This window comes from Hydractinia symbiolongicarpus, chromosome 14 (genome assembly GCF_029227915.1).
Source record: "Hydractinia symbiolongicarpus strain clone_291-10 chromosome 14, HSymV2.1, whole genome shotgun sequence".
Lineage (NCBI taxonomy): Eukaryota > Metazoa > Cnidaria > Hydrozoa > Anthoathecata > Hydractiniidae > Hydractinia > Hydractinia symbiolongicarpus.
This window is the reverse complement of record NC_079888.1, coordinates 18,959,379-18,979,171: the sequence shown is the minus strand read 5'-3', so window position 1 is coordinate 18,979,171 and position 19,793 is coordinate 18,959,379. Positions and strand designations below refer to the sequence as shown.

The 19,793-nt window shown below is 34.3% G+C and overlaps 1 protein-coding gene and 1 long non-coding RNA gene across 3 annotated transcripts; one reads left to right on the top strand and one right to left on the bottom strand.

The window, feature by feature from the left end:
- Window positions 1–318: 318 nt before the first annotated feature.
- On the top strand, window positions 319–15,114 carry LOC130625895 (uncharacterized). Of its 2 annotated transcripts, XM_057441022.1 has the most exons (10): window positions 319–447; window positions 889–1,011; window positions 7,873–7,988; window positions 8,485–9,198; window positions 9,280–9,422; window positions 9,657–9,688; window positions 11,168–11,322; window positions 11,824–12,197; window positions 12,597–12,649; window positions 14,343–15,114. In XM_057441022.1, exons 1-10 carry the CDS (start codon window positions 377–379, stop codon window positions 14,437–14,439), a joined length of 1,878 nt encoding a protein of 625 aa, XP_057297005.1. In that variant the 5' UTR covers window positions 319–376; the 3' UTR covers window positions 14,440–15,114. The 2 variants fall into 2 exon arrangements, with proteins under 2 accessions (XP_057297005.1, XP_057297004.1); XM_057441021.1 differs by having other exon boundaries at window positions 8,485–9,422; window positions 14,343–15,112.
- A 1,177-nt stretch (window positions 15,115–16,291) lies between these two features.
- LOC130625896 (uncharacterized) lies at window positions 16,292–19,326 on the bottom strand. Its single transcript, XR_008981772.1, has 2 exons — window positions 18,871–19,326; window positions 16,292–16,997 (listed from the first exon to the last, which is right to left on the bottom strand). It is a non-coding gene; the product is annotated as an uncharacterized LOC130625896 (long non-coding RNA).
- Between the last annotated feature and the right edge of the window lie 467 nt (window positions 19,327–19,793).

The window sequence follows — 19,793 nt, the reverse complement described above, 5'->3', positions numbered from 1 at the left end:
ACTATTGACACATTGGAACGCTAGTGTTTACACTTGCCTACACAGACCTCCAAAAATTACTGGTTCTCTTCGCAGTCTGTGACCATATTGTAACTTTCTGGTTTTCTGTGCAGACTCGTGGTTTGCTCCTTAATCAAAACTTTGTCCATAATAAAACCAAATTTGCCAACCATACTGCATTTTAATAAGCTGTTATGAGTTTAATGTTTCTGCGCTTCCAGGACATGTCTGAATCTTTAGGTTTGAGTGAAGGTGTGCAGGCACACAGTAAATAATTCACAGCAAAACCTGAATTACCCAATCTAGTTTATGTAGCTGTGTACCTTTTTGTGTTAAATTAAACAAGACATTTTAATTTTTTTTTTGCTTTTTAAGAATGAAGTCAAACTATATTATAATAAAAGAATTTCCGGCACAAATAACAAAAAAAGAAGTAAACAAAATCAGGTATAATCTTTATTCTCTTTCACCTAATTTAGTAATATAATACTAGAAGTATTGTCTATATACTCCATATATAGGGCTATATACTCCATATATAGGGCTAGAATTGTAAAAATTGGGAAAAAGCCTAAAATGTTGAAATTTATAACATTAACATTTTAATGCTTATTATAATCATTAGATCATAATTTAGAGCTCTTTGCATTTTAGAGAGCTTTTTATGGTAGTTTCGAGGTCTCATATGGTGACATCATTAAAGTAAAAAAGTTTTAAAAAAGGTATAAGTCATAAAAGAATTCCTAGTGACAAAGCTTTAAATCAATTAAGGAAGTAATTAAGAATATAATAATGAACAAATAAAACTTACTTTGCTGTGAGCCCCCGTTCCAAATAGGATTAAAAAATATCATGGAGACTCTTTTTAATTTCATTTAGTCCTTTTAGATCTATTATTTCATCCAATGACCCTCAATCTACGATAAGGTGCTTGAACGTTACTGAATCAGGAAACGTGGCTATTGTTATTAAGTTTCAAAATGTCACTTACGCAGAAAAAGCTGTTACAAGGTAAGTAAAATAATATTTTATCTATATTTTAATACTCCTATAGGTCTGTCTGTCATGAAAAATGTTGCCGCAAATAGCGAGATCCGCAAAATGCGTTAAAAAAAGGATGGGCATTTATTTTTCAAGAAACTTGCATGCAGAATCAACATGGAATGTGGTGTGAACTTTAGTGTTCTATCCACAAATAAATTTGAAATCTATCCTAAAAATGATTGGAAGAATTAATTGTTAATTTGCTAATATCTTATTGTGATTTATTTTTGGTAGAGTTTTGCGATTTTGCGAAAGGATTTGATGATTCGCAAAAAAAAGATTTTTTCGTTCCATTACTTATTATATATTAATTTTGAATATCACAAGGTAGATAACACTAGGTTGAGGATGGCTAGTGTAAATGTTGGTACTCTGAGAGGTAGAGCAGGTGAAGTAGTTGAAATGTTAGAACGTAGATCTGTTGATATGTGTTGTGTTCAGGAAGTCAGGTGGAGAGGAGCTTCAGTGAGATTTGTTGAAGGTAGGAGGGCAAGGTATAAGCTTTTTTGGATTGGTAATAGTGATGGATATGGAGGAGTTGGTATATTCGTTGCAGAGAAGTGGGTAGAAAAAGTAATAGATGTTATGTGTGTTGATAGTTGTATTATAGTGATAAAAGTTTTTGATAGGTAATAGGATTGTCATTTTTCTGTCAGTTTATGCTCCGCAGTGTGGACTCAGTGAAGAAGATAAAGATAAGTTTTTACAATTACAAAAAATACAACAAAAACGAATTCAAATCAAATCTACGTAACGTACCATGGGAAAACTGTCTATCGCAACCAAATGTTAACGCTGCTTGGGATTTATTTAAGAGTTATGTTATTAAAGTAATTGATATTCATGCATCTTTAATTGAAAAGAAAATTGGTGGCAAGGATAACCCATGGATGACGAAAGAAATTAAACTTAAAATGAATACTCGTGACTATTATCTCCGAGGGGCGAAACGTACTAATGCCGAAATCGATTGGTCCGCTTATAAACGTATGCGTAATAATGTAACAAACACTATACGTCATGCCAAATCTAACTATGTACGACATGTTTTCAAAGAAAACATGCATCATCCAAAACAATTCTGGAACCAAATCAAAAAATGTTATCCCTCAAAGGAAAAGGAAAGCCTGAGTAGATCATTTAAAATTGATGATTGTATCGTAACAGATAAAAAGCGTATTGCTGATAATTTCTGTACCTTTTTCTCAACTATTGGTTCCTCTTTATCGAAGAAGATACCTTCAATTTCGAACTCTACATGGAAAACGTTTTCATGTCAAAGCTACCTTAGATGCTTCAAAAAGTGACTTTTAAGTTCAGTCAAGTTTTTGTTGACGATGTTTTACCGATTCTGAAATCAATAAGAAGATCAAAAGCATCTGGTGTTGATGACATTCCAAGTTCGTTGGTCAAGGATGCCGCTGAAGAACTTGCACCACCGATATCATTCTTGATAAATTGGAATTTTAAAGTAGGAACTTTTCCTACAGCTGAAAAAACTGCAAAAGTAACACCATTGTATAAATCTTCAGGAAAAAGGAACTCTTTTGACAACTATAGACCGATATCTGTCCTGAATGTTATATCCAAAGTTATAGAAAAAATTGCTTGTCATCAAATTACAGACCATTCAGAGAACAATAACCTACTTAGTTCTTGTCAATATGGGTTTCGTCGCAATCGATCTGCACAACATGCGGTTTCAAAATTGGTTGATCACATTCGACACAACATTGAAGGAGGTAAATATACTGGTGTTCTTTATATGGACTTTTCGAAAGCATTCGACACCGTCAATCATTCATGCTTATTGCAAAAGTTACCTTACTATGGAATAAATGGAGTTGAACTTGAATGGTTCAGTAACTACTTGTTTAATCGAAAACAACTTGTCGTGTATGAAGGAGTATATTCCAATGTAGAAAGTATAACACATGGTGTACCGCAAGGTTCCATTCTTGGACCCTTGTTGTTTCTTATCTTAGTTAATGACCTCCAGTCCCAGCTTACCATATGTTCCTTGTTGATGTATGCTGATGACACTGTACTATATTTTTCCGACAAATTATCATCCAACATCGAGAAACTTATAAATGAAGAAGCTGAAATTGTTCAAAGATGGGTGAACGACAATTGTTTGCTACTTAACCTTAAAAAAGGAAAAACTGAATTTGTATTACATGGTTCACGTCCATCCAAACAACCAAATTGTTTGATCAATATCAATACTGTAGAATTGAACCGACCTGAATCGTACCAATATCTTGGAGTAACATTAGATCAACATTTGAATTTGAATTTTCATTATAATTCGGTTTACAAGAGAATATGCTCACGTGTTACATTGCTCAGTCGAATTTGTTATACTTTACCACCAACGGTGGCAGAAACTATCTACAAATCCATGATTAATCCACTGTTTCATTATTGCTACCCTCTATTTTCTGGCTTGAACTTAACCTGGAAAATCAAGTTTCAAGCGCAACAAAATAGAGCAAAAAGGATCATTGGCACAGATTCTGCAATGTCCTGGCTGGAAATTGATCTACAAAGAAATCGAAAAATGGTTACCGATGTATTTAAATCGATTCACAACCTGGAACCAATTCAAAATGTTCAATATGAATTTATAGAACATCGAATCAACACATGTGGTAACAAATCGTTACTCAGAGTACCTTGAAGCTGGTTGCAAAACCACTTGTTATCAAGGAACCTTGCTGTTCAATAAACTTGATTTACCTTTGAGAAACGAAAAGTCATTTATTATTTTTAAAAGAAATATCAGCGTAGTTAATTTGTCTTAGTTATTCAATTTATTTTTACTGTCTGTTTGTTTTTCTAGTTCAAGTCATGTTTATCGTTACTATGTATATTTTGTTTTAATTTTTGGTTTTCTTGCATTGTTTAATTTCTTTCCTCAAAACCTTGTTTGTCTCATGCTATTTGATCCAATTTGAATCACTTTTGTATCCTGATTGCCTTTCATTTTGTTCTAAGTTTCTCTCTTTATGGATTTTATTGCCTGAGAATGTTTTGACTAAGCAGTGTAGTAATTTATATGTATATATTTTTCTGATCATTCTATTAGTATCGTTACCATGTATATTTTGTTTTGATTTTTGGTTTTCTTGCATTGTTTAATTTCTTTCCTCCATAACTTTGTTTGTCTCATGCTATTTGATCCAATTTGAATCACTTTTGTATTCTAATTGCCTTTCATTTTGTTCTAGGATTCTCTCTCTATTGAGTTGCCTGTGTGTGAGTGTTTTGACTAAGCAGTGTAGAATAATTTTCGTGCTATCCCATTCTTACGTCATCAGTGTACCAGTTTCCTTTTTTCCATCTAACCTATCTAATTAATTTATTTATTTTCAATTACCTTATTTATTTATTTGTTTTTGTATAATATGTATAGAAAAAAAGATTTACCTAAATTATTACCTATTTTAAAATTTCATTTATTACTATTTTTTGTTTCAACAGGTCCTACATTGATACCAGGATTGTAAATATTTCTGACGTAGTCAACCTGTAAAATTATAATTGTTAATTAATTAATGAGCTAATAGCAGTTACATCAAAGTTTGGAGACACTGAACTTGTCATGGTGGGTGGCGACTTTAATGGTCATGTTGGGAAGTCATCTGAAGGTTATAGAGGTGTGCATGAAGGCTCTGGATTTGGGAGCAGAAATAAGGAAGGGGAGAGATTGCTTGAGTTTGGAATGGCAACGGACATGGTGGTTTGCAACACATTATTCAATAAGAGACAGAGTAGGCTGATAACATATGAGTCAGGTGGTTGTAAGACACAGATAGATTACTTCCTGGTTAGAAAGTCAGACAAGAAAGTGGTGAAGGACGTGAAAGTTATATCGGGGGAAGAGTGTGTTTCCCAGCATAGGTTGCTGGTTTGTGATATTATCTTGAAGAGTGTTAAAGAAGCCAAGGGAAAGTACAGGCCCCGTCGAAAAGTCTAGAAGCTGAAGGAGAGATTGTAGCAAGACAATTTAGTGCTAAAGTTCAGCAGTTAGCCCACAATGGTCTGGTCAGATTGGCACGGCTGCAGGAGTATCAGGTATTGTTGCAGAGATAGTAAAAGCATCTGGATATATTGGAGTTGAGCTTATTACAAGTCTTGCTAATCAACATCTTGATTAGTCTTCTTCATTTGCTTTGCTATCTTGAATACCTCTTTGCGATGGAGCTATTCCAAGTGAGTGGCAGTCAAGTGTAGTAGTGAATTGTTTCAAGGGCATGGGTGATGCATTAGAAAGAGCTAACTATAGAGGTTTGAAGTTAGTTAATCAAGTAATGAAAGTTATTAAAAGAGTGATTGATAAGTTACCTAGAGAAAGAATCATCATCATCATCATTCTCGGCTTAACGTCCGCTTTCCATGCTAGCATGGGTTGGACGGGGTATATTAATGACCCTCTTCCAATCTGATCTAGACTGTGTTAGATCTAAACTCAACTTCCTCTCTATCAAGTCTGTCCTTATAACCTCCTGCCAAGTCTTTCTCGGCCTGCCTCTGGGCTTTGCCCCAGGAACTATCAAGTCTCTACACTTTCTTACCCAATTATCCTCCTCCATTCTTTCTAAGTGCCCCAGCCAATTCAATCTTCTTATCTGGATAACATCTTTAATTCTACGGAGACTTAGCCTGCTTCTTAGCTCATCTGAACTCTTTCTGTCTCTCAGACTGGCATTACACATCCACCTAACCATTCTCATATCATTCCTTTCTAAACGGTCAAGATCTTCCTGCTTCACTGCCCATGTCTCACTACCGTACAACATAACACTTCTTACACAGGCCTCATACAACCTACCTTTTACCTCAATTGACAGGACTCTGCTAGTCAATAAAGGAAGTAACTCTCTAAACTTTTTCCAAGCAGAACCTATCCTGCAAGTAACACTTCTTCCAACACCTCCATCACTGCCCAACATATCACCTAAGTAACAGAAGTTCTTAACTATCTCTAACGAGCCACTGTTGTACATCATTAAAGCTGGAAATACTTCATTCTCTATAATCTCACCTTTGCAACGCTTGCATACAAACTGTATGCCAGCTCTTAACCTTCCACTAATACTACTGCACTTCTTATGTACCCAATGCTTGCAAGTCTGACAAAAAATTGAGTTACTGCCAACCCCTTTCCTGCAAACTCCACAAGGCCACTTTCCAACTACAAGGTCACACTTGGCTGCAATGCTACTTATCATGACTTTAGACTTTGCTGTGTTTACCTTCAGCCCTTTCTCTTCTAGTCCTTTCTTCCACTTCTCAAACTTTTCAACTAATTCTTCCATCGACTCTGCTATGAGAACCAAATCATCTGCATACAATAACTCCCATGGACAACCTGTTCTGAACTCCATCGACAGCGCTTCTAAGACTAGAATAAACAACAAAGGACTAAGTACAGAACCCTGATGTACACCAACATTTACACTAAATTCGTCACTAAGTGAATCGTTAATCCTGACACGACTTCTAGCATTGCTGTACATAGACTGAACCATCGTAACTAGCCACTCATCCACACCTAATTTTCTCATATAGATAAGATGCAATTTGGTTTTGTTCTGGGGCGTGGCACTACAGATGCAATATTTTTACTCAGACAGCTTCAGGTATTTAGGAAAGAGAAAGAGATTCTATTTTGCCTTTGTAGTGATGTCAGGATTAACGATTCACTAAGTGATGAATTTAGTGTACATGTTGGTGTACATCAGGGTTCTGTACTTATAGTCCTTTGTTGTTTGTTCTACTCTTAGAAGCGCTGTCGATGGAGTTCAGAACAGGCTTTATGGGAGTTATTGTATGCAGATGATTTGGTTCTCATAGCAGAGTCGATGGAAGAATTAGTTGAAAAGTTTGAGAAGTGGAAGAAGGACTAGAAGAGAAAGTGCTAAGGGTGAACACAGCAAAGTCTAAAGTCATGATTAGTAGCATTGCAGCCAAGTGTGACCTTGTAGTTGGAAAGTGGCCTTGTGGAGTTTGCAGGAAAAGGGTTGGTAGTAACTCAGTTTTTTGTCAGACTTGCAAGCATTGGGTACATAAGAAGTGCAGTAGTATTGGTGGAAGGTTAAGAGCTGACATCCAGTTTGTATACAAGCGTTGCAAAGGTGAGATTATAGAGAATGAAGTATTTCCAGCTTCAATGATGTACAACAGTGGCTCGTTAGAGATAGTTGAGAACTTCTGTTACTTAGGTGATATGTTGGGCAGTGAAGAGGGTGTTGGAAGAAGTGTTACTTGCAGATAGGTTCTGCTTGGAAAAAGTTCAGAGAGTTACTTCCTTTGTTGACTAACAGAGTCGTGTCAATTGAGTTAAAAGGTAGGTTGTATAAGGCCTGTGTAAGAAGTGTTATGTTGTACGGTAATGGGATTTTGTTTGTGTATCGCTAACAAAATTTGGACTGCAAAATAAATCCCCGTAAACAAAATCCTAATAAGGTATTATTTTTTCCTAATATAGTAGTATTCGTTTTTTTCTTTTTTGTTCTTAAAGTATAGGAGCCAGCCTTAACGAAACTATGGTTTTTTTATGATTCTCAAAGAGATATATTTAGTATTATTAATTTCTGAAATACATGGCGTCTTTATTTTATTTATTGTTTTATTCCTTTTTCAATGGTATCATCTATATTAAAAAGCTGCAGGTATGAAAAAGATGTGTGGTAAACTAGATAAGTATCTCCTGACTCATGGTCTAGATTATGTTTTGCTAGAGAATTTTAGCTAACTTTTTTTAAGCTATTTTTGAAAAGCGTTTGAAATCACTTGCTACATGTAATTATTTGTTACTAGATACAATAATTCAAAGCTTCTTGGACGATGTGTTACCATTGAATATTATCAAAGTCCTGTTGAAGAACATTTGAATTATTATATTCCCAGTCCTCCCAAATCATGCAGTGTTCTAGGTAATTACATTTCTTAAGAAATTATAAAATTGCAAAATTTTTGTTGTGTCTTTTGGTTGCATCATGTTGTAGTCTGAGCTTGTCCCATACAGTAATTATGTCGTTTTTTATAAAACCTCAGGCGTTGCATTGATAGATTATTTTTTTAGTCTGATAGGTAAAGTTACAGAACTTAATACTGTTATAATGTGTTTTTTTGTATTTGAATTTTAACAAACACATGTTTTATTTGCTAAAATTCCCCAAATAAATAAACCTTCCATTCCATGAAACATAAATTTTTCCTTTTCTCTTTTTAAAGTTATTGAAAATGCACAATTGTATTTTTTCTTGTAAAATTTGTGTTAACCTTCTTTACTATGACACAACAAGGTTCTCACCCTCTATTAAAAAGAACAGAAAGTATTATCTTCTTTTTTTATGGTTGTTTCCACAGCAATTAAGACTCCAAAAAAAGCAAGGAATAAATGGTTTGATAACCTTGCTTGATTTCTAGCAACAACTCAACCTGAAACAAAACGAAGGAGATTACCCTGCATCGATAATAAAGCATCAAAGATGTTTTGTGATGAAATTGAAACTATTAATCAGAATTTTAAACAGGTTAATCAAGAAAACTGTGATCCCTTGAGGACAAGTAATTGCAGTCAGTCAGACGTTGATTACACGGTATATAATCTAAACGAAAGTTTAACATCAAGTAGAAAGAAAAAGGCTAACTACAGGAGAAGAATAAGGAAGGAAATATTAAACAGTAAATCACATATGACTTCCAACCAACGCACTTCGAAAAATGTGCATTTTTCTCTTCAAAATCCCCAATATTGCCCTGATACTAGTTTCCAAACTATGTGGAGGGTGCTGGACGATGCTTTGATTCGAATACAAAGTAGTAGTATGGTGCCTATTCCAAAGCCTTCCAGTTGCGATGAAAGGCGTACAACAAAATTTAATACATCCAGAGATTTTGCTGATATGTTAGCACACAAGACTGGCTTACCTACGACCAAACATGTATCTAAAAAAATTGGTAAAACTTCGCATCGAAATGATACCAAGGGTAACGAATGGGAAAGTGAGGAAGGAACCAGAAGTTATAGTAACTACAATAACAGAGCGTCTGCAGTGGATATCTTGGATGAGATGCGCGCTCCTTGTGGTCTTGGCAAGAAGGATTTAAGCAATGGAGCAATAACATCAAATCATCAAAGTAAGGAGGGAGACTTTCTTAGTGAAAAGAATAACTGTGTTCTACAATTTACAAAGACAAATTCCAAATTTGAACTTGTAGCGCGGGAATTAAAATCGTCTGATGTGATGCATACTAAAAATATTCAATCAATTGAACCAAACTTAACTCAAACTGGTAACATCCGGGTAAAAGTTGATAGAGGATTTCCACCACTTCAAATAGATGCCTTTAATTCAAACAAGGTATTTCATAGCTTATGAATTTTTCTTGTCAATTCAGTACTATTTTGCTAAACAACCTTAGTTTGTTCGCACAGTTTATTATTTAATAAGAGCTTTTTTAACTTAAATATTTGTTCGGGGAAGACTCAATAATATTTAAATCAAACTTCTTTCTATCATGAAACAGATTTTACAAGTAAATCGTAGCAAATGTCATCATTATTAAAATATTAGATTCTGTATTTTACTTTTTAGAGCTTGAAACAAGAAGAAGTGTTAAGAAATCGGTAGGTATATTGATTTTGTAATGTTTTAATTGTGTAACCCTATTGTTTTCTAATCACTTCTTTATTTTCTTCAGAAGTACTTCATCCCCTTCTTACAACCACAACATTACTTTTATACAACTTCTTTGTCATTTTCTTACAACCTCCACATTATTTTCTTACAACCACTTCATCATGGCCTTACAACCACCCTATCATGGTTTTTACAAGCACTACATTATTTTCTTCCAACCTCTACAGCATTTTCTTACAGCCAATTTATCATTGTCCTTACAACCACTTTATCATTTTCTTATAACCACTACATTATTTTCATATAAGAATTTCATCATTTTCTTACAACATCTTCATCATTTTCTAGCAACCACTTTATCATGGTCCTTCAACCACCACATCATTTTCTTACAACGTTTTCATCATTTGTCTTATAAACACTACATTACTTTCTTACAACCACTACATCATTTTCTAATAACCACTTCATCATTTTCTTATAACCACTTCATCATTTTCTTGCAACCACTACATCATTTTCCTACAACCACTACATTACTTTCTTACAACCACTACATCATTTTCTTACAACCACTTCATCATTTTCTTACAACCACTACATCATTTTCTAATAACCACTTCATCATTTTCTTACAACCACTTTATCATTTTCTTGCAACCACTACATCATTTTCCTACAACCACTACATTACTTTCTTACAACCACTACATCATTTTCTTACAACCACTTCATCATTTTCTAGCAAACACTTTATCATGGTCCTTCAACCACCACATCATTTTCTTACAACGTTTTCATCATTTGTCTTATAAACACTACATTACTTTCTTACAACCACTTCATCATTTTCTAATAACCACTTCATCATTTTCTTATAACCACTTCATCATTTTCTTGCAACCACTACATCATTTTCCTACAACCACTACATTACTTTCTTACAACCACTACATCATTTTCTTACAACCACTTCATCATTTTCTTACAACCACTACATCATTTTCTAATAACCACTTCATCATTTTCCTACAACCACTACATTACTTTTTTACAACCACTACATCATTTTCTTACAACCACTTCATCATTTTCTTACAACCACTACATCATTTTCTTACAACCACTTCATCATTTTCTTACAACCACTTCATCATTTTCTTACAACCACTTTATCATTTTCTTGCAACCACTACATCATTTTCCTACAACCACTACATTACTTTCTTACAACCACTTTATCATGATTTTTACAACCACTTCATTATTTTCTTACAACCACTTTATCATTTTCTTACAACCACTTCATCATTTTCCTACAACCACTACATCATTTTCTTATACTTACTTTATTATTGTCTGATAGCAACTACGTCTTGGTGTAGTGCTTAAAAACAGCTATAGTCAACTATATAACTGTCACATGACCTATAGTCACTCCTTGATTTGTCCTAAAATCTTTTCAGATTGTTTATGTTTTATGAAGTAGCCGATATAAATATGATCATACCTTTTAAACCAATGAAAGACTGCTTACTGGAAAATTTGTTACCACCTGTTCCCAGCGATGAGGAAATAGTGGCAATTATTGAAGACGTGATCACTGGTGCAAAATATAATGGTTAGTCCTTTAATTTCATACATGTTTCAGGTTTTTTTTCATCATTCTTCAGATTTCGGTGAAGACTGTGAAAAGTTCTCGAAACTCGAAAAGTATTTTAAACAAAATAAATTTCAAATACCAAGACCTTTCATCTTATTTTCTGATAGTGACGTCTTTCCGCTGTTTTTTTCTTTGTTTTAATTCGCTCTTGTCTACATTGCCAAAATTATGGTTCGCAGCTAAAATGCCAAAAAATTGAATATTTTTTAAAGTCATTAAAAAAAAAACAATTTTTTATTTTCTTCGCGTTTTCAATTTTTTATAGGAAATGTGTTTTTGCTTAGCTTTAATATATAAATACTAGTCGTCAACCCGTGGAAAAATCCACGGGGTCGCCCGTCATTTATATATCGCATTTCGGGTTTCCGTAACAGACAGACGACGGCTATTGCCATACAGACTTCACCTATATTTTTGATATGTTTTCTGTTTGCTTTTATGCCTATTCCTTCTTTCCAGCTGTTGCAGGCGTTTTACGAGGTATACGTTGCAGAGGATATGTTGACAAACAACTTTTAAAGTTTGAAAATAAAGAAAACCAAGGTGTAGCTTCCATAAAAGTCAATATTGATAAACAGTCATCCATGGACACACATTCTAAAGTCGGGAAACATGAGGCCGTTACCATACAAGCGAAGGTTGAGAATCAAGCAACCGTGATCACACAAGTGGAGACCGAAAAGCAGGCGGCCATGGATTCAAAAGCTGAGGCTTCCAAGCATGCAACGATGGACACACATGCGAGACCTGAAAGGCGAGATCTGGTGAAGAATCACACGTGTACTAAAACACAAACCAATAGTGATGAGTTGAACAAAAAGGAGAGACTTCAGGTTTGTATGTAGTCAAAGTAAAAAAAGTGTAATGCAGATTGTGAAGCTATTGAGAATGATTTTTTGGTAGTATTATTGCAGATGATGAAAAATAATTTCAATTGTTGTCTGGATGTCTCTTTCGTCTTTTCTCCTTTCGTTATTTTTTCAAAAACCTCATAATTTACAGGTAAATTATGAGGTTTACAGGCTTAATGTCGCCGACAACCTTGATAATTTTCTTGGTAGAAACATTGTGAATGCGATTCAATAATTTGAAGGAAGGCTCTGTAACAATGTATATATTTTTTGACAATATATTTTGGAGGTATACTTCATTTTCAGGTCAATATGTAAAACCTTGGTAATCTTGATATTATTGGTAGATATTTAAAGTTTTGTTTCTGTTATTATTGTTAGGTGTTCAAGAATGATTGTGTTGCCATAACAACAACAGTCAAACTGTTAATCAGGTGAGCGTTGTTAGTTGTGAGTTTTTTATAAAGTCATCAAAACATATCCATTATTTCTTGGTTCTAATTTCAACTTATTTATATAAGTAATGTTTTAGATGCTGAAAACCTTATAATCAGACTTCCTCAGGAATGTTACTTTTCTTTTCAGATTTATTTTCTGTGTTTTATGAGAAATCTTTCGCGAATCAGGTGTTTTTTCATGAAGTTAATTTTTGTGAATGAGAGAAAGAAAAACGACTAATGATAACAATACTAGTAGTAAACCAAAATGGATCAGTGTAGAAAGTTCGAAATCTTCCTTTTCTATGATATCTTCTCGTCCTTATTTTCCATCCAATCTTTCCGTCCCTATTTTCTATCATATCTTTTCATCCCTATTTTCTATCATATCTTTTCATCCCAATTTTCTATCCTATCTTTTCATCCCTATTTTCTATCATATCTTTTCATCCCAATTTTCTATCCTATCTTTTCATCCCTATTTTCTATCATATCTTTTCATCCCTATTTTCTATCATATCTTTTCATGCCAATTTTCTATCCTATCTTTTCATCCCTATTTTCTATCATATCTTTTCATCCCAATTTTCTATCATATTATTTCATCCCTATTTTCTATCATATCTTTTCATCCCAATTTTCTATCATATTATTTCATCCCTATTTTCTATCATATTATTTCATCCCTATTTTCTATCCTATCTTTTCATCCCTATTTTCTATCCTATCTTTTCATCCCTATTTTCTATCATATCTTTTCATCCCTATTTTCTATCATATCTTTTCATGCCAATTTTCTATCCTATCTTTTCATCCCTATTTTCTATCATATCTTTTCATCCCAATTTTCTATCATATTATTTCATCCCTATTTTCTATCATATCTTTTCATCCCAATTTTCTATCATATTATTTCATCCCTATTTTCTATCCTATCTTTTCATCCCAATTTTCTATCCTATTTTTTCATCCCTATTTTCTATCCTATCTTTTCATCCCTATTTTCTATCATATCTTTCCGTCCCTATTTTCTATCATCATATCTTTTCATCCCTATTTTCTATCATATCTTTTCATCCCTATTTTCTATCATATCTTTTCATCCCTATTTTCTATCATCTTTTCAACCATATTTTTGCACACACACAGGCCAGACAGAAAGCGTTAACAAGTTGCTAGTCACATTCTAAAGCAAACCTGCACACCGAAATAATCCACGTCGAGGCCAACAAAGGCCCCGAAATTCGTGAAAAATGGCCATGTTGACGTCAGCAACAATTAGCACATTATAAGAGTATGGACTTAATCGAGTGCAAGTCCACTCTGAACATTGAAAAGCGAACTTTGACCAGTTCAAAATGTGTCAATCTAATATAGAAATAGCCTACGCAATTACTTGTGGTGGCGAGCTTCAAAATTAGCTGCCTTATCTCAACATATTTAGACCAAGATTGTTGTTTAAGCAGACATTCTATTTGGCGAAATGGACAACTTGAGGCATATTTTATTTTCGCGAGAATTAATTTCTTCGGTTGGCTATTTTTTGTATATTTCGCAAGAAGAAATTTTTGCGAATCGGAACGAAATATCGCGAAATTTTCTTCCCACTCGAAATACTTTTTGTGCTCAACTTCACTGCAATAAAGGCCGCTCACATAACTTTTCTTAAAATACGACTGTTTGTTTCTAGGAAGAATCCTGATTTAGAAGCGAGGTTGGTTTTATCCTGTAAAGACATTTTGAATGAGCTTAGTTTGGCGTTCCAAAGAAATATGGCGTTGAGTTGACTCAGTGGCGTTTCAAAGAAATATGGCGTTGAGTTGACTCAGTTTAATATTTATTTCCTTGTAGAAGACCTTTGCTTTTGTCAGAATTAGCATATCAATCAATTTCAACGCCCTTTGTCCACCCCTTTCTTCCAAGGTGTTACTCACAAGAAACCTCCTGTTTCTGTTAAATTCACTGGATCTGTTTAATATTGGTAACGGAATACCTTTATAAGCCTATTCGTAGTTTGATGACAGAATGCAAGTTTTTTCTCTGTTTCAATTATTTTATTTTTGCAGTCATTGCGAATAACTTTTGTTGATGTTTCATATATTATATTTTTTGTTTGTTTTTTACGTAAAAAGAAGTTATTATGGTAATGTATCATAAAAGTTAAAAATGAAAAGTTAACAGAGCTATTATTTATGTAAAAATATAGAAAGTTGAGATTTGTATATAGTTTTTTATATGCTTTATTTATTTTATTTGTTGTTTTTATTTGTTTGTATTCATGTTATGCAGAAAAAAAAAATTCCATTTCGATATCTCTGGCCTAAGATTCAGTGCCAACTTTGTTCCCATTCTTCTTCACATTTTTTATAGCTAAATTCGTTTTTTTCACACTGTTCAGAGCTCAACAAGGCAGGTTTTTATCCATAGAAATTCGCAATACAATAAGGTGTGAACAGATGGTCGTGATGTTCCACTGTTCCTCCTATGAAGTCTTCTATTAGGCAAATTCCCATAATGATGAAACAAAGCGAAACCCGTAGTTGGTACTCAAGCGAAAGCTTGCGAAGACAACTTCATTTGACTAAAGCGTCAAAAATGCAAAAAAAAAAAATTTATTTGCGGAAAGAGTCAGCCATCGCGAAAGTTTCTATGTGTGCTAAAACTGTAAAAAATAATGTAAATCTTCCCTGGTGATTCGCCAGGGGGTGAAACACTGGCAAAGTCTGCAAGGTGCAAAACATGCGTTGCTTTGTTTTGCTTTAATTGATATTTGGCTGGAATTAAAACATCACATTTTCTCAGTTAACCCTACAGTGAAACCTTATTTATTGATCAATGCTAGTGCGCTACAATCATTTACATAAAGAGACAACGCAGAGCCCGGAAACATCTAGGGTGTTTAGGCATTTGACGGATTTGTTCAAAAACAAATGGAAATCCACTGACCTATCTAAACAAAATTTGCAAATATTTTGTTCGTCACGTGCCACTAACGAATATAGTGCAATCTCGTGTGCCCATAACTTGTGGCCAAATCACCATAGCTCATGGACAAAAATATTTACTCTAGATCTGACTCTGCCTGTTGGTACAAGTCCTCTGCCGGCAAACATTGAAAGTCGACCTCCATAGAGCACGGTCATTCAAAACCGCGATTTTAAGGAAAAAAAGTGTGCGCATGCGCCAAAAATTTTTTTTAAAAAAGCGCCTACGGCATAAGATTATGACGTCATCGATATTGACCTCACTCTCTATTATCTTGTTTTAGTTGCCCAATAAAAGAAAATTTAACATTTTTTTCTTTTAAAACTAAAGAAGGATGACCATAGACTACTATTTCGCCTTTGGTTGCTACCCGGGGCAGCCTAAACAGACGGCAAGGTCCACAAAAGCCCGGATGGCTAGTTCACAATTTACCAGTACAGGAGCACTCTTGTACAACATTCTGACGCAAGGTTTTGCCTAAAAATTACTTTTCCTGTTTGCATGTATCCCTTATCGAGCGTTCTATCGTATTAGGTAGTAGCTGCCACTTTTTTTACTACTAAAAGTTCGAGCTTTTCTACACCATACATTTCACTTTCGTTTTCACAAAAAAAAAATGGTTGACAACTATTAGAAATGTAAAATAGACGCTAATAAACAAAGAACAACCGATATTATACTACTAAAATTAAATTTTAAAAGGAAAAAAAAATAATTCATCTGATCTGTAACCTTAGCTAGCTCTAAGGTTGGTCTTGATTAGTTTTCTCTATCTAGAAGCCTGCTAAAACTAAACGTAAATGTGAGAAAGCTAGCTTCACTCAGACTCAGTGGACCCCAATGGAAATAATCCACTAATAATAGGTTTTTGTGATATTCTGGGCTAGAAACACATCATTATTGTTGTTGTTGTTAGACTAGCAAATGATTGCAAATGAAAAAAATTTACAGTTATATAGCTATATATATGTTAAACGAAAAAGCTAACCATTTACACAGACATTTCAGCCTAGACCATTCCCTAATTGTGAGATTTTTCACCACGAAAGTCAATCTGAATTATATAAAAATACTTTACAAATTAGGCTATTACAAGTATTTTTTATTTCAATTCATAATCTGGATTTCACGAATATATTCTTATTTCAAACGCATCCAACAAAAAGTGGTAATCGAGCAAATCAGCAAGATCTTCTGTTTCATCATTGTTCCATCATTTTTTTAACCGCTTCTGTCAACAAATCTTCACATGCAAATCACGTTTGAATGACGCTTGAAATTGTGAATTATTGGGTCAAAATTACTTTAATGAAATCGTGCCAACATGTTTTGTATCATAGAACAATTTGGGACTGGTGCCCTAAAATGTGAAAAAACAGAAAATACAATATAAGCTACCAGAATCACCCAGAACCACCCAAAACCACGAAAACGCATGCATGTCCAATGTGTGGCAATCGTTTTCAATATTTTATAATTTAATAATTTAACAGACCAGCCGTCAACGTTCAATGGACCCCGGGTACAAACCTCGTACAGCCGACTTCCCGAAAACAAAAAGTTTCTATTTCAAGTCTCAATTATAAAATGTATTTTTTTGTACAAAAAAAGTTTCATAATTCCCAACTTCTTACTAAATGTCCTCCTTTTCAATTTCTTAATGTTGGCTTGGAAGGTCTTCTACCTAACATGAGTCTTTCCCTTTAAAGTCTATGTTATACACGTTCGATACGGAGCCAATTATTAACGCACTATTTACACCAGCGTTTTTTCCTAGTTGTTTATATTTTTTTCAAGTGACTGTTCGTGTTAATTTGGTCTGGAATCAGTCAGAATGACCTAGGGGTCATTCTGACTGATTCCAGCTGGTTCTGGGTGATTCTAGGTTTGGAAAACAATGATTGAGCAGATGGCGGGGCCTACAAAAAGCTCTTATCTTTTAAAAAAACCTGAGGCTCTCATAAAAAAGCATGTAAAATGATAGCAAAGTGTGCATAAAAATGTACAGACATGTGAGTTAATGTTTAACATATTCCTGTGAAACCCCTGACTTTTTTCCGGCGAGATAAACATAAATTTTTCATGATTTATCAGACACCACAAACTCGGCATAAGCCTCAATTATATAAGTCAAAAATTTTTTCCAGGGTACGAACAGATATGCTGTCCAAATAAATGCACAGGAGCATCTCTGGTTTAGTGTTACTTGTTGTTTTGTTAATTATATACATATTATAGAAAAATATTATCGATTTCTTTTTGTATGAGATTTTTCATTAACAAACAAACCTTCGCTATGAAAAATTATTTTTAGCAGAACTATTAATAAACCCTAACCCCTTTTGGGTGACTGTGAAACAGTCAGGGTAAACACCTAATTAGACGACATGACCTAATTAGGCGAGTCATTTAGTTAGGCGACATGATGTAGTTTAATTACGCTAACCGTAGTTTAACTAGGCGAACGAAAACTTTCTGTTGTAAATACGTCGAAATCATTGCGTTTCGCACTACAATTTTTATGTGAATCAAATCGCAGACAATTTTGACCAATTATCGTGTTATTTGCATTGCGCATTGGCAACTTATGGCCCAAACCTTGTGTGGCAATATTTGTTGTTTTAAATAATGGATTTCAGCCATTTACGCCACAGGAAAAGAAATATGGGGGATGAAAATGTGGTATTGTTTGACTAAGATTTTAACGTTGCTAAAACAGGATAAATAAAAAAGAAACGTTACAAAACAAATTGTTACCACATCCATCTTAAAAAAAAACAATTTTTTTTTTTGCGTTTTTTGTGAAAGAATATCTTCATTAAATTATTGCGTATTTTACTATCGTCACCTAAATAGGCGACATGTAATATTTCATTTTAACATAATTCTTACTTGCGCGAGCATATCAAGGCACGAGTGACAATTTTGGAATCATGGTTGCATACACTATCCATTCTGAACAAAGTGTTTTTGCTATTTTTTCTTAGGAATGTGTGAAAAGCCATTGAATATTGCAATGTCTTAACTAGGTTACATATGGTCTAACTAGGCTACAATGAGTCGCGTAAATAGGTGGTATGCCCTAATTAGCCTACCGTCGCCTAATTAAGTGTTTACCCTGACTGAAAAGTTAGGGGGTAGCCACAAGCAACATTTTTCACATCTAACACTGGTTTATTGCTTACATTTATCTTATTGAGTGCGCAATTCTCATTTAAAATAATGATATTTACCGATTTATGAAGTCTCGGAAAGGTCATTTCCGAGGAGCAATTTCTTTCAGAAAAAAAGTGGCAGCCACAAACCACTGGTTTTTTTTGATAAAACAGGCTATCAGCTTTCAGGAAAAACATGTCTTAAAGCATGACTTTGCGTTGGAAAGCAAATATCTTCATTTTCCACCAACTTATAAAATTTTATAATCAAAACATTGCTATTCTTTCTGTCTCCTCCCAACAAAAGTGAAAGTGTTCGGGTAGTCGAATCTAGAGTTTTTGTATAGTCCAAGGCCTGCTCTACTAAAATAAAATCCTTTTAGGGGATGATCTCTACCGCAGAGGCTCAAAAAACATTTGTTTTTAAGGGAAATTAGAAGCACGTGCGATGGTGGCCATTATGAATCGCTTGCGGCAGAAAATTTGATAACAAATAATGGCGCATGCGCACACTTTTTTTCCTGCCGTAAATGACCGTGAGAGATGTACGTTTATGTATCATTTAGCACGTCTCAGCTGCAAAGTCAGTAACATGGTGGCGTTTTCAAAAAAGAACGATGAGCCAATGCGCACTGTTTGTTTCCAGGCAATAAACGCTCATGCCACCCGTAAAACGCTCCACATACCTTCTCCTTTCCACCAAGTTCGCCACCTGATGCATGGAACAGATAACACAGCGTACCTCATCGAAGATAGGCATATCACCACCTTTATTACATCTAGTGTTTGCTGTCGTTACTGCACGACCCCTTTAAGGTTCCATTTCGTCAGGTGATGCTTACGAATATATTCAATGAAATGGCAACATACTTCACGAATAATATCAAAGCTTTCCACGACGATTTGCTCTGGGAAGACACCTTGAAAAAAAGCTTCTTTCAGACGCCAAGATGGCTTGACCTTTGTAATAGAAATGGTTAATCCAAAACTCTGAGAAGTTT